General features: G+C 39.3%; 1 protein-coding gene across 8 annotated transcripts in view; it reads right to left on the bottom strand.

Annotated features, from left to right (window-relative positions):
• Positions 1 to 5,581: 5,581 nt before the first annotated feature.
• The window catches only part of CXHXorf58 (chromosome X CXorf58 homolog), a 46,346-nt gene continuing 28,727 nt past the window's right edge, over positions 5,582 to 23,200 (bottom strand). For 4 of the 8 annotated variants that reach the window (XM_070603439.1, XM_070603451.1, XM_070603440.1 and 1 more), the window contains one exon: positions 5,735 to 6,088. In XM_070603439.1, coding sequence (XP_070459540.1) covers positions 5,877 to 6,088 — 212 coding nt within the window. In that variant the 3' untranslated portion in view covers positions 5,735 to 5,876. Of the gene's footprint in view, positions 6,089 to 7,556; positions 8,788 to 23,200 lie in introns of those variants that run through there. The other 4 variants (XM_070603444.1, XM_070603450.1, XM_070603441.1 and 1 more) reach the window with 4 other exon arrangements.

Below are 23,200 nucleotides of genomic sequence, written 5' to 3'. Positions count from 1 at the left end.
CCATGACCTTACAGGAAAAGAATAAAAACCCATTAAAATGAGAGACTGACAGATAACATAATATAAAAGTGTGAGCAGTCTTGAAAATAATTTTAAGGCAAATGGAGTTAGACTGAGAAAAATAGATCCATACCTCACTTTATGGAACACTCAGTCTTCCCTTCATGAAAAGGAGCAAGTGGAGAAAGATTTGCTTTTAAAGGTACATTGTTCTTGCTCTGCCAACTGAGACTGGGGCCTTTCCTAGCCAGAGGACCGGGCATTCACCTCTCTGGATTCCAAGGAGCTATACTGTGAGGCAGGCAGTTTTCTTCCTGAGTTTTGCCCCTTGCCTTGAACCCCTTCGTCCCCACACCCCAACTCCTCAGTCTACCCACTGTCTGTTTACATTTTTACATTGAGACAGAACCACCCCAGTAACCAACTACCCCAGTAATCAAAAGGCAGACTGGCGTGGTATAAAGCACGTCCTCCCCCATTACTCACTCACTGTAAGTGACCACAGACACAGGAAGAACTGTTTCACTTACTGCCATTGGCTTCCAGTGCCACAGAAGGAGATGACGAGAGGAGGGCGATTAACCACCAAAGCACAAAGAGGTGCAATAATGGAAAGCCTGTGAGAAGCTGAAACATGGACTGGAAGCCGTGCCCATCAGCTCTCCCACTTTCCAGCTGCAGACTTATCAAGGGGGTTGAAACCACTACCCAAACGAAGTTGGGACTAAAGACAACCCACAGTTCTGTTGACACACTAAATATGAAAAGGTCTTCCCTTATCTGTGTCTGATATTTTTTTTTTTTTTTGAGGAAGATCAGCCCTCAGCTAACTACTGCCAATCCTCCTCTTTTTGCTGAGGAAGCCTGGCCCTGAGCTAACATCCGTGCCCATCTTCCTCTACTTTCTATGTGGGACGCCTACCACAGCATGGCTTGCCAAGCGGTGCCATGTCCGCACGCAGGATCCGGGCTGGTGAACCCTGGGCCGCCGAAGTGGAAGGTGAGAACTTAACCACTGCGCTGCCGGGCCGGCCCCATATGTTGTCGTTCTTAGTGCTGTCAATTTGGACTCCTAGCCACCCTGTGTAGCAGAGTGAACCCTTCCTGGTCTTTCTGCACCATCCTCTCACCTTCCGGCGCTCCTTCAGACAATGCTCCTGTGAAAGATGACTTGAGCGGAGCCATAGTAAAATAGAGCTGGAGCAGCCATTTCAGAGGAATTGCCTTGCACATCTTGTTTTCTTTATCTTCCCAACTGGACCAAACTGCCAACATTCCAAGAAGTCAGTAAGGACAAGAATATCCTGTTTGTAAGGACTGATAAAACTGGACATTGGGGGCCCACCTGGTGGCGCAGCGGTTAAGTGCACACGTTCCGCTTCTCGGTGGCCCAGGGTATGCCGGTTCGGATCCCAGGCGTGGACATGGTACCGCTTGGCACGTCATGCTGTGGCAGGCCTCCCACATAGAAAGTAGAGGAAGATGGGCACGGATGTTAGCTCAGGGCCAGTCTTCCTCAGTAAAAAGAGGAGGATTGGCAGTAGTTAGCTCAGGGCTAATCTTCCTCAAAAAAAAAAAACCAAACAACTGGACTTTGCTGATGACCAAATTGCTAACCAATCAATGAAGTACAAATCTAGCCTTACCTTATCTAGCACCAATGAACTCTTCTTTAATATAACTCACTTCATCCTCACTTTTTCCCATAAAAACCCTAAGCCCCTCTCCTATAATTGGAACACGTTTTGGGTTTCTACCTGAATCTGTGTCTCCCAAATTGCAATTCTAATCGCCCAAATAAATACCTGCTATTTTAACCGTAGTGATTTTCCTTGGTTGGCTATTCATAGGGTTTTCATGGTCAATTTTTTCAGAAGTGGGTGGCCAAGTCCTTCTTCATAATCTCTCAGCCTGGAAGCTCCATTGAAACTTGTCCACCATGGGTGGCCCTGCTGGTATTTGAAATACTGGTTGCATAGCTTTCAGCATCACAGCAACACACAGCCACAACAATATGATAGCCGACAGATGGGTGGTGTGGTTCCCTGACCAGGAAATGAACTCTGGGCTACGGTGGTGGGAGCGCCCAATCTTAACCACTAGACCACCAGAGCTGACTATTTGCATATGAATTAAGAGAAAAAACAAATTGGGGTCTACAAAGACTATGGGATAAAAGAAATAGTTGAAAGACTCAGAGCAGGGAAATGCTTCTGGAAAATTATTTGCTTTCAGAGCCAGAAGAAAAAGTCAAACTATTTGGCATCTTCAAAAGATTGCAAATAATCATAACCTCTGTGCATGAGAAGCAAAAGGTCATAGATAGATGAAGAGCAAAAGTTGAGAAGATAGTTGACTCAGAGAAAGGCTGTAAGAAAATTCCAAAGGCAGCAGAATTAGAATCATATGCAATCAGTAAAGAATAGGATGGTGTAGAAAATTTATGCACTGCTGTGAAAGACATCCTTGAGATGCTTTCCCAGAATGCAGATGAAAGTGACAAGGAGATTCACTTCTTCACCACATGCTTCATGAACACCTATGCACCAGTCACTGTGGTAGGTGCTGGATCTAAAGGCCTTCGAATTCTCTATCCTCAGAGTGTAAGAGGCAGCCATTGTACCCTTAAACGCAAATTAACTTATAATCACAAATTGTGATGGTTGCCGTAACTGAAAACTGGCACTATAAAGATGGCCCAGGAGAAGCCAGTTCTGATTGGCTGGTTAGGGGAGAGTCTCTCTAAAGAAGGAATATATAGCTGGAGATACAAATGATGAGTAAGAGAAAACCGAAAAATAGAGAGCGGGCAGGGGTGTGTAGCCCTGCAGCATAAGAGCACGTGGGGCAGCAGAGAGACTGAAAGAGGACGGAGGTGAGGAAGGTGGGGAATGCGGCGCCAGATGTGATGGAAGAGGTATTAGAGCGAGACACACAAGGCCACCTAAGACTGGGGGAGGAGTCTGGATTTTATTCTAAGGGACATGGGAATTCATTGAAGGGTTCTAAGTAGGTGGCTGATGTGATTTATGTTTTAAAGAGTTGTCTGGTCCCTGAAGCGGGTAAGAACAGAACTGGGAAGCTCACTGAGGGGGCCAGGGCAGTGTGAAGGGTGATGATGATTTGGACAATGGTGGTGGCTGACACTGCAGACAGAGAAGTGAATGGAGTTAGGACATGCTCTAGAGGTAACAACTGGCAGAACTTGGTGGTGGATTGGGTATAGGAGGAAGTGGAGAGGGGACAGCCCCAAACAATTCCTGGGTCCATCCTGAGTGCAGGGCATATGCTGACGCGTTAATTACAGTGGGAAAGATGGGTAGCGGAGAGCTTCGGGGAGGGAACAGTGGGGGTGCAGGTTCAGCGCATTAGCTCTCAGATGCTCGTGAGCTGTTCAAGGGTGAAGAGGGCAAAACAGTCACTGGATATGTGAATCTGGAGGGAGCTCAGAAGAGAGGTCCGAGGCCGGAGCTGGAGCCATGCAGCGGGCAGTCATCCGCTATCACAGATAGCACTTTTGTTTTATGAACCTTTTCCTGATAGAAATGTTCAAAGATAAATAAAAGTAGACAAAATAGTATACTGAACTTCTATGTACCCATCATAGTACAAATAGTATTTTGCCATGAGAATAGTAAGTCTCCGAAGGAGAAAGAGAAAGATCCCAACTCCCACTGAGTTTCCTCATCCACAAAATGGGAATATTCGAACCCACCTCACGGAGTTAGGGTGAGAATAATATGAGATCAACCATATCAATGGTGTGCAATAACCAATGTTAGCCACTAATATTTCGTTATTGTTGGGTGGGTAATATTGATCCAATATTGGAGAAAGAAAATATACCAAGGTTAGTGAGTAGAAACAAACTGAGTTAAGTTTCCAAACTCGGGAGAAAGCATTCAAACCACTGAGCTCTTATGAGGAGAAGAACAAAACAGAAGCTGCTGACACAACTGTGGCAACTTTTCTAATTCTCGCAAAGGCGAGGCAAGGGGACGACACAGCAAGAGAGATTAAGTACACTTAAGGTTTCACTAAAGTGTGAATGTGGATGTAAGACTCCTGGGTGCCCTGGCAATGGAGCCCCCACCTTATGGTCATACCATTATACTAAGGGGAAAATGCACACGAAAGTGAAGTGGGTAGTAAAGAGAGTCAGAGCGTTACATGATCTGGTCTGGTGAGGATCTGGGGAGCTTTTGCTGTAAAGAATGACTTCGCGGGCAAATTTTTAAAATGGATTATGAATAAAAAGGTTAAACTGAGCCTGCGCTCTGGAACGGAGCTTCTCAAATGTTAATGTGCACACAACCCCCACCCGCCCCGCCACCCTGGGATGTTGTGAAAAAGTTCCTTCGGGTGCGGTGGGTCCAGGATGGGGCCTGAGACTCTGCATTTCCAACAGGCTCCCAGGCGAGGCCGACGCCCTGTTCTGAGCAGCAGGGGTTCCTGGGATCCTGCAGAGCTGTTGCTCTCCCCGCGGGCTTTGCGACGAGTCTGTGACCGAGAAGTCGCAGTAGAGCGCGTACCTGCCAGCGCTGCTGCCAGAAACACAATGGGACGGGGAAAGGGCAGAAACCCATTGCCTCAGAAACCTTCCCACATAAAGGGGCTGGGCTTGTGGCAGCCAGTGGCTTAGAGTCCTGCTCTGGGCCTTATGTGGCCCAGGAGTGTTGGGAGAAGAACGGGACTCAACCGCTCTTGGGATTAATGCCACCACCCACGTCCATGCCCCAAGGAACTCAACATTCAGAAGTGGAGGAGAGAGAAAATGACCAGAGAGATGACAGATAGGGAGAAGGGAGAATGACTCCAGCACACAGGTACTTGCTGTTCCTAGCCAAGAGATGCAATAATGAAAGATATTTCAGAAAAAGATTTTCCTAAGCTTCAGAAGATCTCTATCTGCAGACGGAAAGAACTTACCCCATTTCAGGGAAAATTCACGACCTACACACAGACACATTTGGCAACCATTTTTAACGACAAGGGGGAAAAAACCCTGCAATCAGTAAGACAGGAGAAAAGAAAGCATCCCGTGTTGAGGGCTGACCTGGTGTTCGGCACGCTACTTGGTGTTTGACGTGAATTCTCTCCTTTAGACCTCACGGCATTCCAATCAAGTGGGGGTGCTGGCCTTTCCGTTGACCGGATTCGGGAACTCAAGCGATTCTGTCGGGATGCCTTTGCTCTCCAGCTGCCTCAGCTCTTTCATTCCCCGTGGTAGCAGACCGGCTTCCTCCAGACGCAGCACAGGCAGCTCAGGGCTCACGTTATCCTAGCTCAGTAACCGCGGAAGAAAGAGAGAGTCTCTCTTCTGGTTTCGCCACAGAAGGGCTCCAGTTGTTTTTGTGCCTGTGCTCGCCCTGGGATCCATCACAGTGGCCAAGAGGATGGAGTAAGATAATTGGCCAGGGGCCGCCGGTACTCTGATTAGAAGTCCCGCCAGAATTAAAAGGTTGGCGTGAGAAAAAGTAAACATACAAAAGAGAGCAAGGATGGTTTGGCCAACAAATGCAAAGGGTCCAGGACAGGGAGGTCTATGAGTTGCCCCACCTTACAGATGATGAGACAGCATGGATTAGAGAGGTCAAGGTCACACATCTAGTCGAGGTTGAAGAGCCAGGATATAAACCAAGGCAGTCAGAGCAGAGCTCTTCACCACTATGCTGTAAGGCCACAAAGTGACTTTGGTTTCAGACTTCTCTGCAGCATCCGCTTTCAGAAGAAAATGGAGCAACAGCTAGACTTTTTAGAGAAAAAGATTGTAACCAAAAATTCGTACACTCTGCCAAATTGTCTTTCATGATAATAGCGAACAAATATTAAACACAAAACTGTGTGACATTTCTAAGTGCTTTATACATATTGACTCACGCACTCCATGAACAACCCTGTAAGACAGGAATTCTTCTTATCTTCATTTTACAGATGAGAAAACTGAGGCCCAGAGAAGTTAGGTAACTTACAGAAGAGCCAGGATGGTGCCTAGACAATCCCATCTTCTGAGTCCATGCTGCGAACTGCTCTTCCAGAAGGCCAGAGTGCAAAAGCATATCATCGATGCCTACTTCTTGAAAAGAATCTAACAAAAATACATGCCATAACAAGAGATCAAAAACACAACCAGAGTTCAAAAATGAGAAAATTATATGAAAACCACAAAGTTAGTTTTTAGAAGTCTAAATGATTACTCTGTATCTAAATCTAAGATTTTATTTAAAAAGAGAAGGGAGAGGAAAGTAAAAATGAACTCAATTTTGCTCAATCAGGAGGAACTAAAAGATTACCATTTCATTAAAAAATTTCTGATAATTTAAGAAATGTAGGCCACAGAATGTTTTTTTATTGTTGTTCTGCTTGAATATTTTATTTAGCAATCTTCCAAATACAGCTCGTGCCATAAACTCCTCTCAAGGAAAACAATAAGGTTTTTTTTTTATAATACAAACTCACAGATTCAAACTTATTTGATGTGTTTTAATGCACTATAATTATCTTTACTGATGTTTAAATTATCCCAACTCTAGCTAGTGGGAACTTTAAGTTGGCTCCTGAGTCCTTTCGGTATGACCTTGTAGTCTCTGATAGCTTTATTGCTATCAAAACACCTTGGATGTGTCCTTCCCCAGATCCAAAGAGTGCTTCAAGGTCATACATACTAGTTCTAAAAGAAACATTAAAAGATAGCATAGAAAAAGATGAAACATAATAAACTAAATGTATTGGTTATAATGATAAATATAAACGGAATCTGCTCCCATATTTAAGATTTTATTTTTCCTTTTTCTCCCAAAGTCCCCTGGTAGATAGTTGTGTATTTTTTAGTTGTGGGTCCTTCTAGTTGTGGCTGCTCCCATATTTAAAAACAAAATTTCCCAGACTGTATTTTTAAAAATCAATTCTATGTTATTTAAAAGAATTACACAATGGCACAAAAAGATCAATGTAAGAAAATGGGAAAAATACGCAAAACAGACACAAATTAAGGGAAACCAAAGATCAAAATAGTTAAATTAGTAGAATTTGAGAGGAAAAAAATGAATGAAATGGCATTGAAATGTATAAAACCAGGGGCCGGCCCGGTGGCGCAGCGGTTAAGTTCGCACGTTCCGCTTCTCAGCGGCCCGGGGTTCGCTGGTTCGGATCTCGGGTGCGGACATGGCACTGCTTGGCAGCCATGCTGTGGTAGGCGTCCCACGTATAAACTAGAGGAAGATGGGCACGGATGTTAGCTCAGAGCCAGGCTTCCTCAGCAAAAAGAGGAGGACTGGCAGTAGTTAGTTGAGGGCTAATCTTCCTCCAAAAAAAAAAACCAAAAACCAAAAAACAAAACAAAACAAAATGTATAAAACCAAAATATGAAGGATAGAGACTCACTTAATAATACAATTAATAAGTCTTATTCAATAGCTTTCTGGAAACAAGCATGTATACTAGACACACCTTTTTTCCTAGTGCCCACAGAACACTTAGAAAAATTGAAAATATAGATGCACTGACAGTGACACTTAAACCGGGTTCAATTGCTGAAGAACACAGGACCCAAAATGACAAAGCTTACAAATCTACAGTTTATTACAGAGAAAGGACACACTAGAGCAAGAGCATGGAAGAATATACATCACAGCATATGACTCACAGCAGGGGTCTGGAGAGGCCAGGTGCAGGCTCCTATTGTCCTCTTTCTGTAAGGGCCAGGCCAGATGTCTTATGGATCCGGAACCACTGATGTGTGCACAGAACACTTCAGAACCAGTGAGACCAAAACGAAGTCTTTGCTGAGGTTGTTTATATTTTGCTAGTCACCTAGGCATAGCCCTGCTGCAGAACCAGCAGAACCCTGGGGCGGGGACGGGGGAGTATCACACCAAGACCAGGTGCAACTCTTCAATCTCATTGTTATTAATAAACAATGCTGACAAGCTAGGTCAAACTGCCCAGAAACTCTTTGGACTCATGGTTACATAGACACACTATACATCAACATTTCATGCTTTGACCCTTTGACCAGGAGTCGGTGTCAAGCAAGAGCTTTAATTTAACCAAACAGCTCAGGTTAATTGCAGACCTGCTGTGACTAACCTTTACAGCACAGCTGCAAAACATGAAGTACATCTCAGTGATTTCCAAAACGCTGAAACCATACAAACCCTATTTCTGGATCACAATTCAAAAAATGAATAATTATGATGAATACAAAGTAATCAGAAATGCAAATTAAAACAAGGTACTTTTTTTAGAATATAAGGCTGATGAAAATTAATTAGAATGTTAATATCAGTAAGGATCTAGGGAAGCTAGGCCTCTTCATTCACTGCTCCTGGAGACATAAATTTGTAGAACCTTTCTCAGGTACATCTGGGTAATCTGTATTAAAATATTTAAAAAGGCACATTCTCTCAGTCCAGAAATTACATATTTGGCATTTCATCCTGAGGAAATAATTGAGGATATGAGCAAGCAAGGTTGTTTATTGCAGCGCAGTGGATAATAGCAAAATGTTGGAAACAATCAAAACATCCAGGAATATGGGGACTGTTTCAGTAATGTATATCCATATCCAACAAAAGACCCCAAATTGCTAAAGCAATCCTGAGAAAAAAGAACAAAGCTGGAGGCATCACAATCCCTGATTTCAAAACATACTATAAAGCTACAGTAATCAAAACAGCATGATACTGGTACAAAAACAGGTGCATAGATCAATGGAACAGAATTGAAAGCCCAGAAATAAAACCACACATCTATGGACAGCTTATCTTCGACAAAGGAGCTGAGGGCCTACAATGGAGAAAAGAAAGTCTTTTCAACAAATGGTGCTGGGAAAACTGGAAAGCCACATGTAAAAGAATCAAAATTGACCATTCTTTTTCACCATTCACCAAAATAAACTCAAAATGGTCAAAGACCTAAAGGTGAGACCTGAAACCATACGCTTCTAGAAGAAAATGTAGGCAGTACACTCTTTGACATCAGTATTAAAAGGATCTTTTCGGACACCATGTCTTCTCAGACAAGGGAAACAATAGAAAGAATAAACAAATGGGACTTCATCAGACTAAAGAGCTTCTTCAAGGCAAAGGAAAACAGGATTGAAACAAAAAACAACCCACTAACTGGGAAAAAATATTTGCAAGTCATACATCTGACAAAGGCTTAATATCCATAATATATAAAGAACTCATACAACTCAACAACAAAAAATCAAACAACCCAATCAAAAAACGGGCAGGAGACATGAACAGACATTTTTCCAAAGAAGATATACAGATGGCCAATAGACACATGAAAAGATGTTCATCATCGCTGATCATCAGGGAAATGTAAATCAAAACTACACTATCAACTTACACCCATTAGAATGACAGAAATAACTAAAACAAATAGTAACAAATGTTGGAGAGGTTGTGGAGAAAAAGGAACCCTCATACACTGCTGGTGGGAATGCAAACTGGTGCAGCCACTATGGAAAACAGTATGGAGATTCCTCAAAAAATTAAAAATAGAACTACCATACGATCCAGCTATCCCACTACTGGGTATCTATCCAAAGAGCTTGAAGTGAGCAATTGCAAAAGTCCCATGCACCCCAATGTTCGTTGCAGCATTATTTACAATAGCCAAGACGTGGAAGCAACCTAAGTGCCCATCAACAGATGATTGGATAAAGAAGATGTGGTATATATACATAATGGAATACTACTCAGCCGTAAAAAAGAACAAAATCATCCTATTTGCAACAACATGGATGGACCTTGAGGGAATTATGTTAAGTGAAATAAGCCAGATAGAGAAGGACAATCTCTGTATGACTCCACTCATATGAGGAATTTAAAAATGCAGACAAAGAGAACAGATTAGTGCCTACCAGGGGAAAGGTGGGGTGGGGGGCAGGCACAAAGGGTGAAAGGGTGCACTTACAACATGACTGACAAACAATAATTTACAACTGAAATTTCACAAGATTGTAACCTATCATTAACTCAATAAAAATTAAATTAAAAAATAATAATTTTGTAGAGGTCTCTTTGTGGCAGGCTCTATTAGTTGCATGTCTAAAATTCTTTCCCCTCTTCTTCAATAGTAACAGAACCTGGATACAATTCAGGGCAGCAACATTCACTGCTCCAGGCACAAAATCATGACAATCCTGTTCCCACTTTCCCAGCTTCCCTTGCACCTAGGAGTGGCCACATGACCCAGTTCCAGTCAATGAAATGTAAGAAGTCTACTGGGGGTTTGAGAAAGTTTTTTGCTTTGCTAATAAAAGAGAAAAATGTTCTTTTTTTTTTTTTGAGGAAGCCTGGCCCTGAGCTAACTGCTGCCAATCCTCCTCTTTTTGTTGAGGAAGACTGGCCCTGAGCTAACATCTGTGCCCATCTTCCTCTACTTTCTATGTGGGATGCCTACCACAACATGGCTTGCCAAGCAGTGCCATGTCCGCACCCTGGATCCGAACTGGCAAATCCCGGGCCACCAAAGCGGAACGTGCGCACTTAACTGCTGCGCCATCGGGCCAACCCTGAGAAAAATGTTCTTGATGCCATCATCTACCTCAGACCTTACATTAAGTGAGAAAAATTAACTATTTGTTAAGCAAGAGTTGGTTGGATTTTCTGTTATTTGGAGCCCAAAGTGTCCCTAACTGTGGGTGGATACTGTGATGTGCTTCCCCAGATCCCCTCAGGACTCCCAGATACTGAGAGGGCTACAGGTTCACAGTCTTCATCTGCCAGCTATCTCCAGGAAGTGCACTCAGTTGAAGTTAGCTGCCTTGCTCAATGTCACATCCACTTCTCAGGAGGCAACCCATATGAAACTCCACAGGAGTATAAAGGTGCAGCCTTCTTTCTTTAATTTGAGACAACTCTGCAGGGCCCTCCCAGATCCAGAACTGGAGCCCTTGTGACTACTGCACCATTGCCTAACTTCTCTTTCTGCCTAATCCTACTTTATCCCCTTCCCCGATGGTGTTGATCTTAAGAGTACTCCCTAATAAACTTCCTGCACTGAAATCTCTACCTCAGAGTCTATTTCCTGGGGAACCCCACCGACAGCACCACTGACACATGTATTCACATAAAAAGATGTCCAAAATATATTGCTAAATGACACAACAAGTTATAAAGCAGTATGCATGGTGTTCTCTTATTATACAGATTATATATCTGCATAGAAAAAATTTCTGTGAAGGAAAACACTAACATTTTAATAGCAGGACTTGGGTTTCCAACAATATGCTGGACTAGATGTTTAGAGCAACTCCTTCTAATTCAGAAGACATTAAACACCAAAAGAAGAAGTCTTAATATGTAGAGTAGTGTGGGAAAGTAAGGGAATTCTGGGGGCAGGGGTTGGCAAAAATGATAGGAAAGCAAAAATCCACAAGGGCTAGAGATAATATTTACTCTGGTGGTATCTGCTAATTCCTGATGGCCTAGAGGCAGGTTTTAATGAACCATTGCTGTAGGGGACAGGAGACAAATCCTAGAGCCCAAGCAGTGTGAGAGGTCAGGATGGAGAGCCTTACATAGAGGCAGGAGAGCCAAAGGGCAACAGTCTCAAGAAGTTTAACTGGAAAAAGCCCATCCTGCAGATGGAACTGAGGGAAGTAAATTCCATGGGAACAGCCAAGCACAAGCAAATGCACATGGGTGTGGGCCACACCTAAACCTGAATCTCTGTGGCCCAAAATAAACCCTATGCCAAAAATAGAGATCAAAGTGGTCCTTGGTAGTGCCCATAGGAAACTATTAGAAGAAAATAAAAAATTTTCTTTGGAGGAATACATTTACAAAGAATTCAAAGAATTATCATAAAGTTACAAATTCAGAATAATAAATAAATCACTAAATCCATGAGGGTGAGCATAAACATCAAACTTCAGAATCAGGCACACATACAAAAAACTACTGTATAGTGGGATATTCAGAAACCGAATATAAAATAATGATGCTTATTGTGTCTAAAGAATTAAAGATAAGGTTGACAGAATAAAGGACACAGAGACCATCAAAACTGACTAGGGTAGATTTGAAAGAAAATCAAATAGGTGTTTATACAATAAAAAAGTAATAATTTTAAAAAGAGATTCAAAGGATGTTATAAACAGCAGATAAAACTAAAGAGAAAATTAGAGAATTAGAAGACAGATCTAGGGGCTGGCCCAGTGGCGCAGCAGTTAAGTTTGCACATTCTGCTTCAGTGGCCTGGGGTTTGCTGGTTCAGATCCCAGGTGTCGACCTCTGCACCACTTGTCAAACCATGCTGTGGCAGGTGTCCCACATATAAAGTAGAGGAAGATGGGCATGGATGTTAGCTCAGGGCCAGTCTTCCTCAACAAAAATAGGATTGGCAGCAGATGTTAGCTCAGGGCTAATCTTCCTCAAAAAAAAAGTGGGAAGACGATAGATCTAAATAATTTACCAATATAAGACAAAAAGAATGACAGAAAATATTAGAGGTTAAGAGAAATAGAGAATGAAGAAAGTTCAATATATGTTCCAAGTGGCATTCCAGAAGGAGAGAAGAACAATAATAGAGGAAAATATACAAAGAGATAAGGTTTCAGAAATGATGAAAGACATCGATCTTCAGATGCAGAAACCAAGCAGGATAATTAAAATAAATCCACACGTAAACACATAGTAATAAAACTGCAGAATACCAAAGACAAGCAGACTTTCCAATAATGGTAGTCAGAAGAGAATGAAATAGTATCTTTGAAATGGCAAGAAAAATAACTGTCACCCTAGAATTTTATACCTAGCAAATAAACTTTTATGAATGAGGATGAAATAAAGATATTTTCAGACATAAACAAATATCATTAAAATAACTTTTAAAGAAAATATCGAAGAAGGATAAAAATGATTCTAAGAGGAACATCTGGGACATAAGAAGGAATAGTAAGCAATATTCAATATTGTACTGGAAGTCCTAGCCAGTGAAAAAAGGCAAGAAAAAGAAATAAAGGGTATACATATTGGAAAAGAAGAAATAAAACTGTTTCTATTGATAATCTGTCCATGTAGAAAAACTCAAAAAGTCTACCAAAAAACTACTAGAACCAACAAGTGGGTTTATTAAGGTCCTAGGACATGAGGTCAGTATACAAAAACCTATTCCATTTCTGTATACTAGCAATAAACAATTGGAAACTGAAAATTTAAAATAGTACTATTTACAAGAGCACCAGAAACATGAAATCCTTAGGTATGATTCTTAAAAAATATGTGCAAGATCTGTACGCTGAACATTACAAAACTTCAATGAAAGAAATCAAAGAAGACCTACATACATAAGGATATACTGTCTTCATAAATTGGAAGACTCATTGTTGAGATGTCTGTGGTAGGTAGCCATTAAGATGGCCCCCAATGATCCCTGCCTTTGGGTATTCACGCCCTCGCATAACCCCCTCCTCTTGAGTGTGGGCTACACCTAGTCATGCGCTTCTAATGAATAGAATACGGCAAAAATCACTTGCTTCCTAGATTAGATTGCAAAGAGTCTGGCTTTTGTCTTGAGCACTCTCTCACTCTCTTGCTCTGAGGAAAGCTAGCTGTCATGTTGTGAGCTGCTCTATAGAGAGGCCCACAGGTCAAGGAACGGAGGGAGGTTTCCAGCCAACAGCCCACAAGGAACTGAATCTTGCCTCATGAGTGAGTTTAGAAGCAGAACCTCCCCAAGTTGAGCCTTCAACTCAGCCCTGGCTGATAACTTGATTGCAACCTTGTAAAAGGCCTTGAGGCAGAGGCAACCAGCTAAGCTGCACCCAGATTACCGACGCACAGAATCTGTGAGACAATAACTATTTGATGTTGTAGACTGTTTAATTTTTAGCTAATTTTTTGTGCAGTAATAGATAATAAAATGTTAATTCTCCCCAAATTGATTGATTCCATGCAATCCCAAAGAAAATCCCAGAAAGACTTTTTGTAGAAACTGTCAAGCTGACTCTAAAATTTATATGGTAAAGCAAAGGAAATAGAATAGACAAAACAGTTTTGAAAAAAAAGAACAAAGCTGGAGGATTCACAGTGCCTGATTTCAAGATGTGATATAAAGCTAGAGTAATCAAGACAGTGTGGTATTGGCAAAAAGACCCATAGATCCATGGAATAGAACAGAGAGTCCAGAAATAAACCCCACATATATGGTGAATTGATTTTTGACAAAGGTGCAAAGGCAATTTTTAGAAAGATGATCTTTTCAACAAATGCTGCTGGAACCACTCACATGCAAAACAAACAACCAACCTACCTCACTGTATACCTTACGCCATGTATACAAACGAGCTAAGCATAGGTCGTAGACCTAGATGTAAAACTTCAAACTTTTAGAAGAAAATCTTTGTGACTGGCTTAGACAAAGATTTCTTATCTCTGACACTAAAAGGACAATCCACAAGAAATTGATAAGTTGGACTTCACCCAAATTCTGCTCTTTGAAAAACACTGTTAAGAAAAGGAAAAAGACAAACCATAGTCTGAGAAAAATATTTGCAAAACACATATCTGATAAAGGAATTGTAAGCAGAATACATAATGAACTCTTAAACTCAGTAATAAGAACACAAACAACCCAAATAAAAAATGGTCAAAATATTTGAACAGACACTTCACTAAAGAAGATATATGGATGACAAAAAGCACATGAAAAGCTGCTCGACATCATTAGTCATTAGGGAAATGCAGATTAAAATCATAATAAAATACCACTCCACTCCCTCTAGAATGGGTAAGATTAAAAGGACTGATAATACCAACTTCAAAGCAAGGATGTGGGGTAAGTAGAACTCTCATGTGTTGCTAGTGGGAATACAAAATGTTATGGGCACTTTGGAAAACAGTTTAGTAGTTTCTTATAAAGTTGAACATACATTTAGAAAGTTAAACATACATAGGCTGAATAATGGCCTCCCAAACATGCCCACATCCGAATCCTTGGAATTTGTGAAAGTTACTTTATATGGTAAAAGGAATAAATTGCAGACATGATTAAGTTAAGGATATTGGGATGAGATTATCCTGGATTAATTGGGTAGGCCTGATGTTATCACGATGCTCCCTATGAGACACAAGGAGTCAGAGTAAGAGGAGAAGGTGATGTGATGATGGAGGCAGAGATTAGAGTGATGAGCTTTGAAGATGGAAGAAGGGGGCTTCATCCATCCTCCTGTATTCTACTTGAAGAAGGAATACAAGTGGCCACTAGAAGCTGAAAAAGGCAAGGAAAAGGATTCTCCCCTCAGAGCCTCCAGGAGGAATCAGCCCTACTGACACTTGATTTTAGCCACTGAAGACTCATTGTGGACTTCTGACCTCCACAACTGTAAGAGAATGAATTTGTGCTGTTTTAAACCAATAAGTTTGTGGTAATTTGTTACAGCAGCAATAGGAAACGAATACAACTGGCCCTACCACTCAGCATTCTCACTCCTAGATATCTACCCAAGAGAAATGAAGACATATGTTTACATAAAACCCTGCATGCAAATGTGTACAGTAACTTTATCAATAATTGCTAAAAACTGGATACAACCCAGATGTCCTTCAACTAGTGAGTGGATAAACAAACTGTGGTACGTCAATAAAATAGAATAATATTCAGCACGATAAAGCAACGAACTACTGATGCATGCAACAACATGGAAGGACCTCAAATGCATTATGTACGTGAAAGAAGCTAGGCTCAAAAAGCTACACACTGTGTGATTCCATTTATATGATATTTGGAAAAAAGCAAAACTATAAAGACAGAATAGAGATCAGGGGTTTCCAGAGGTAGGGAGTAAAGATTGTACACAAATATTCATAGCAGCATTATTCACAACAGCCAAAAAGTGAAAACTATCCAAATGTCCATCAACTGATGAATGTATAAATAAAATGTGGTATATTCATACAATGCAATATTATTCAGCAATAAAAGAAATGAAGTATTATTCTGACATATGCTACAACACAGATGAACCTTGAGGACACTATGCTAAGTGAAATAAGCCAGTCACAAAAAGACAAACACTGTATGATTCCACTTATATGAAATGCTTTGAGTAGTCAAAATCTTAGAGACAGAAAATAGAATGGTGGTTGCCAGGGGTTAAAGGGAGGGGAGGAATGCAGAGTTATTGTTTAATGGGTGTAGAGTTTCAGTTTTACAAGATTAAAAGAATTCTGGAGATGAATGTGGTAATGGTGGCACATTATGAATGCTATCTAATATCACTGAACTGTACTGAACCATCAAAATGGTTCAGATGGTAAATTTATTTTATGTGTATTTTACCATAATAAAAAAAATTGGGGAAAAAAAGGAAGGAAGTACTGATACATGCTACAACATGATGAACCTTGAAAACATTATGCTAAGTGAAAGAAAGACACAAAATGCCACATATTGCATGACTCCATTTATATGAAATACACAGAATAGGCAAATCTATAAAGACATAAAGTAGACAGGTGGTTGCCTAGGGCTGGAGATGGGGATGGTGGTATGGGGTAAATGGAGAGTGACTGCCAATGGGTATGAGATTTCCTTTTGGAGTACAAAAATGTTCTAGAATTAATTGCAGTGATGGTTGCACAGCTCTGTGAATATACTAATAACCATCAAATTGTACACTTTAAATGGGTGAATTGTATGGTATGTGAATTATATCTCAATTAAGCTGCTTTTTAAAAAGACATCCAGATTGGTAAAAGGGAGTAAAATTGTCTGGCACATGATCATCTATGTAGAAAATCTGATGGAATCTACAAAAAAGCTACTAGAACTAATAAGTGAGTTTAGCAAGATAGTAGGATACAAAAAAAATATACAAACATCAATTTTATTTCTACTATTCATAATAAACAGTTGGAAATTGAAATTTTGAAAAACAACTTTATTTATAATAGCATAAAAATATGAAATACTTGGGGATAAACCTGCAAAAAGACATGAAAGATCTGTATACTGAAAACTACAAAATATTGCAAAAGAAATTAAATAAGACCTAAATAAGTGGAGAGATATCCCTAGTTCATAGGTTGGAAGACTCAATATTAAAATATAAATTCTCTCCCACATTGATCTACAGATTCAGTGCAATCCCAAAGTCCAAGCAGGCTTTTTTGAAAAAATGACAAATAGATCAATGGAACAGAATAGAGAGTTCAGAAATAAATCCATAAATATATGGACAACTTATTTTTTACAAGGGTGCAAAAGCAATGCAGTGGAGAAAGAATAGCCTTTTCAACAAATGGTACTGGAAAAATTGGATAGCCACATGCAAAGAAAAGAACTCACACCATATACCAAAATTAATTCAAAATGGATCATATACCTAAATGTAAAACCTAGAAGTGTAAAACTTCCAGAAGAAAACAAAGGAGAAAATCTTTGTGACCTTGGGTTAGGTGAGATTTCTTAGATAGGATAACAAAAGCATAATCCGTTAAAAAACAAACTGATAAATTAGATTCCATCAAAATTAAGAACTACTATTCAAAAGAAACTTCTGCTAGAATGAACAGACAAGCCACAGACTGGGAGAAAATCTCCGCAAAGAATAAGTCTGACAAGGAACTTGTATACAGAGTATATAAGAACTCTCAATATCCAACAATAAAAAAACAAATAACCCAATGGGCAAAAGATCTGACCAGACACTTCACCAAAGAAGATATATGAAGGGCAAATAAGCACATGAAAAGATATTAAATATCATTAGTCCTTAAGGAAATGCATATTAAACCATAGTGAGATACCAATTCATTCCTATCAGAATGGCTAAAATTAAAAAGACTGATGATATAAAGAGAAATGAAAGCCTACGTCCACACAAAGACCATACATAAATGTTCAAAGTAGTTTTATTTGTAATAGCCCAAAACTGGATACAACTCAAATGTCCATCAACAGGTGAACTACCCAACATGGATATACAAATCGTGGTCTATCCAAACAATGGAATACTACTCAGAGGAACTACTGATACATGCAACAATATGGACAAATCTCAAAATAATTATGTTGAGTAAAAGAAGCCAGACGAAATAAGAACACATTCTATTTGATTCCATTTATATAGAACTCTAGAAAATGCAAACTAATTTATACTGACAGAAAGTAGATCAGTGGTTGCTTGGAGATGGGGGCTAGGAAAGACAGAAGGAAGGGACTAAAGTGGCACAAGGAAACTTACAGGGATGATGGAGGATATATTCACTATTTTGATTGTGGTGATGGTTTTATGGGTGTATACATATGTCAAAACTTATCACATTGTCCTTTCAATATATGCAATTTACTGTATATCAACTATACCTCAACAAAGCAATTGAAATTTTTAAAATTAAAATCTATGTATTGTGTATTGAGAATATTTTTCCCCGACTCAATTTTCTATGTGAAAATTATAACCATAGTCATGCTTGACTAGGCACCCACCACTTACTGGTTACCAGAAGCAGATAAACAGGAATTAAAAGGTTAAGTTATTTTTCTCCTTAGAAAATTTTCCATCTTTTTACTTGCAGAATTAAACTTCTTCAGTCAATGCACTTCAACATTTGGCTAAAATGTGAAATGTTTTAGTAAAGTCAGGAAGGAAATGAAAGATAAGAAAACAAAATTTAAATTAAAAAATTCTATCATACTGCCTCGTCCATTATCATTGTTGATCTCTCGTCACAATCTGACCAAAATATTATTATTTTTCTAAAGATTGGCACCTGAGCTAACAACTGTTGCCAATCTTTTTTTTTTTTTGCTTTTTCTCCCCAAATCTCCCCAGTACATATTTGTATATTTCAGTTGTGGATCCTTCTAGTTGTGGCATGTCAGATGCCACCTCAACACGGCCTGATGAATGGAGCCGTGTCCGCGCCCAGGGTCTGAACCTGCGAAACCCTGGGCCTCTGAAGCTGAGCACGTGAACTTAACCACTCGGCCACAGGGCTAGCCCACCCCCCCCAAATGTTATTAAGTATTATTAATTTAACTAGCATGGAGCTTCAAGTCTGGAACCAAATGATAGAAAAAATGGAGTTCTGCCAGAAAAGGAATGCGACTCTGTAATTCAGCCCCTGTTCCAGCTATCCTTCATGTGCAAAGGTAAACATTTTTAGACATTTAAGGAGTCATGTCCCTTTCCGAAAAGATAACTGGATGCAATAATCATGGCATATGAAAAATTAATCAGAATGAGGCAAGCTCCAAATATGAGAAACACTAGGTGAGGCTTAATTTTTTTTTTTTTTTTGCTTATGGATGTCCAATTATTCAAGCACCATTTGTTGAAAAGATTATTCTTCCTCCATTGAACTGCTTTTGCATGTGTGTCAAACATCAATTTGAGGGCCAGCCCTGGTTGCCTAGTGGTTAAGTTCAACACGCTCCGCTTCGGTGGCCCAGGTTTGGTTCCTGGGTGCAGATCTACACCACCCGTCTGTCAGTGGCCACGCTGTGGCAGCAGCTCACATACAAAAAGAGGAAGATTGGCAACAGATGTTAGCTCAAGGTGAATCTTCCTCAGGAAAAATTAAAAAAAAAACAATTTTGCATATTTGTTTTGGTCTATTTCTGGGTTCTATTCTATTCTATTGATCTATGTGTCTATTCTTCCACCAATATCACACTGTCTTTATTACTGTAGCTATAAAGTATATCAACATCAGGTAGAGTGATTATTCCCACTTTATTCTCTTTTTCAAAACTGTTTTAGCTATTCTAGTTCCTTTGCCTTTCCTTATAACTTTTGGAATAAGCTTGTCTATATATACAAGAAAAAAACCTTGCTGGAATTTTGATAGGAATTGTGTTAAACTCGTATATGAATTCGGAGAGAATTGCTATCTTTACTATACTGTCTGCCAATTCATGAACATAATATGTCTATTTATTTAAATCTTTCATTTCTTTCATCAACATTTAAAATTTTCAGTATACAGATCCTTTACAGGTTTTTTTAGATTCCTACCTAGGTTTTTATTTTGGTAGTGATTTTGAATGGCATTGTTTTTAATTTGATTTCCACATGTTTATTGCTAGTGTATAGGAATAGGTTGATTTTTGTGTGTTTATTTTGTACTCTGAAACCTTGCTGAACTCATTAGTTCTACAAGCTTTTTTATAGATTCCTTGGGATTTTCTATGTAGACAATCACACCATCTGCAAATAGGGATAGTTTTCATTCTTTCTTTCTGATCTGAATGCATCTTATTTCCTTTTCTTGCTTTATTACACTGGCTAGGACTCCTAGTACTATGTTGAATAGGAGTGGTGAGGTGGACGTCTTTGCCTTGTTCTTGATCTTAGGGGGAAAGCATTCAATCTTCTACCATTAAGCATGATGTTAGCTATACAGTTTTTTTTAGATGCTCTTTATCAAGTTGAGAGTTCTCCTATATTCCTAATTTGCTCAGAGTGTTTATTATAAATTAGTGTTTAATTTTGTTAAATGCTTTTTCTGCATCAATTATACTAACAAGTGATTATTCTACTTTAGCATGTTTATAGGATGGATTACACTGATTGATTTTTGAATATGGAACCTTACATCCTGGAATAAACTCCACTTGGTCATGGTGTATACTTCTTTTTATATATTACTAGATTCAATTTGCTAAATTTTTTTTGGCGGATTTCTGTGTTCATGAGTGATATTGTTCTGTAGTTTTCCTTTTTTGTACTGCTTTTGTCTGATTTTGGTATTATATTGTCCTCAAAATGAGTTTGGAAGTATTCCCTTCTCTTCAATATTCTGGAATAGTTTATGCAGAATCAGTGCTAAAACTCATATAATTTTAAAGCTGCAAGACACTTCTGAAATCACCAAGTACTGACCAGACCTTGATTTGACTAGAGAGACACCAGAGACCCCATTTTTTCTCTCCAGGTAGCCAGATTCAATAGAAGATTTCTATACCTTTGAGGATTAGCAAAGGAATTAAAATGATTATTGGGTTTTTTTTGCTAGGAAAGATTCGCTCTGAGCTAACATCTGCTGCCAATCTTCCTCTCTCTTTTTTTCTCCCCAAAGCCCCAGTACATAGTTGTATACTCTAGTTGTAAGTCCCTCTAGTTCTTCTATGTGAGCCGCTGCCACAGCATGGCTACTGACAGACAAGTGGTGTGGTTCCATGCCTGGGAAATGAACCTGGGCTGCCAAAGTGGAGCACGCCAAACTTTAACCACTAGGCCATCAGGGCTGGCTCTAAAATGACACAGAGTAAAAAGAAGATAGCATGCTCAGAAGGAGCTGAAAAGTCATTTCATAACAAAGTTGATATTTGCTCTCTTCATTGCACTATAAAACCAGGAAATGACAAATAAATTCAAATGTTGAGGAAAGAATGAACCAAAGCAGTAAGGGCTGGTGAGTCTCAGGTTGGTTTTCCCCAGAATCTGACTCTGAGGCAAGGATTCGAGTGCAAGTAGTTTATTTAGAAGGTACAAAAAGAAACAAACAAAAACCTCAGTAGGAGAATGAGGAAGTTACTAAGGAAGTAAGACAAGGAAGGCAAGGCAGCCAATAGAGTATGTTATTAAGTCTGTTACCACTGTGGGTGACTGGAACCTAACTGTGCTGGGGAAACTCTGAGAACCAGTATAAAATACACACACACCTCAGTTATTCTACCAAAGACAGAAGGAGCTGGAATATTTAACCACCAACTTCTTTCAGGCATTGAGTGAGCACCACTCCTCAAGGGCATTAATTCCCTGGCACTTCTCGCCTGCTGCTTAAAAACCAGTGGCAGTGGGCTCCAGTGGCAGAATACCCTAAACAAACAAAGTCACTCTGCTTACCAAAAAACAAAACCAAAAGCAACAGTTTTACCTGTTGGTCCCAATATTTATTCCTTTTCCAGGTTTTGCATTTGTCCTTTAATCCACTCGTTTTTTTGTGTGTGCGGTTCTCTGTCTCTCTATACTGACAATTTACAAAATCACATTTTCCCAGGTTTAAATTTAAAAAGTTGTTTCCCATTAGTACATTGCAGTGTCTTCCTAACGATGCCATTAAATATGAATACAGAATTTTATGAATAAAAAAAATGTGGTGAGGGCTAGTAGGTTGGAAGTAGGGTTGCATGCACTGAAGTGGTAAAGGTGAGGGTATTTGGGCAGCGCGTCCACAGCACCTGCCACAGCTGGGGAGGGAATCACATTTTGGAGACAGAGAGAGAAATTACTTTCCAGAGAAAGATTTGTATGATTTTAGAAGGAAAATATGAATATCATGATTTAATTTATTCCAAAATTACTCAAACTATATTCCTGAGGGCGACACTAAAATTCTTGTCAAAAATAATATTCCTTTGATGCTGTGCCTTCAGAAATAATCTGTGAAGGCAAAAAGGGACTGGCAATGCACAGTCTTTGCATAGAGCATTTTTATTCACTTTAAATTAATGCAAACCCGAATATTATCATCTGATCCTATTTTCTTTAGCATGTTAAAGGAATTACATTAAATTATTTGTGCTAAATGAGAAAGTACTCTGAATGAGAAAAAAAGTAATGGATCGTATGCTGAGAATAACCTATGGATTAATATTTAAAGTTTCTCAAGAGATGATGTCATAATAAAACTCCCTAGGACAGATAGTATAATGGCATTAGTCATAGATTTCCGGAAATGCTGATCCAACATCTTTTAACACTGGAGGCTTTTTATTTATAGAAACCCATAATAATTATTGATCCAAAATAAGCTCAGGTTGTGTTTGATTCTTTCTTAATATTCCATGATGGAATGGTATAATTTTTGGTAATTATCTTTTTAGTCTAGTCCATAACCATCATATCTTGATGTTTTCACTTTTATAAGTTTCTCATATCTCTGCAAATGTTGAAGAATTTTGGAGAATATAATTTGACAGGTTAATTTTAATGCCAAAGATTGTCATAATTTAATATTACCAGGGAGAAATGAATATTCACTTTTCCAAAAATACAGAAGGAAATGACTTACTCTTGGAGAACTTTAAAAAATGATACACATGAATATTTTAAACTTAATGTCATTTCTATGAATCATAGCTGAATATAATACTGTAAATTTATAGAGTAGGGTTGAAAATTTTTGGTTTTTGGGCAATCTTTATTTTTTCATATCTTTCTGGTCCACAAATCTGAGCATCTCACCTACTTCCAAGCAAAGATTTAATAGTAGAGGTGAAGTAAGTTCTC

Source organism: Equus przewalskii, chromosome X (genome assembly GCF_037783145.1).
Source record: "Equus przewalskii isolate Varuska chromosome X, EquPr2, whole genome shotgun sequence".
In the NCBI taxonomy this organism is placed as follows: Eukaryota; Metazoa; Chordata; class Mammalia; order Perissodactyla; family Equidae; genus Equus; species Equus przewalskii.
Note: the sequence above shows the minus strand (reverse complement) of the source record. Positions and strands in the feature narration are given on the sequence as shown.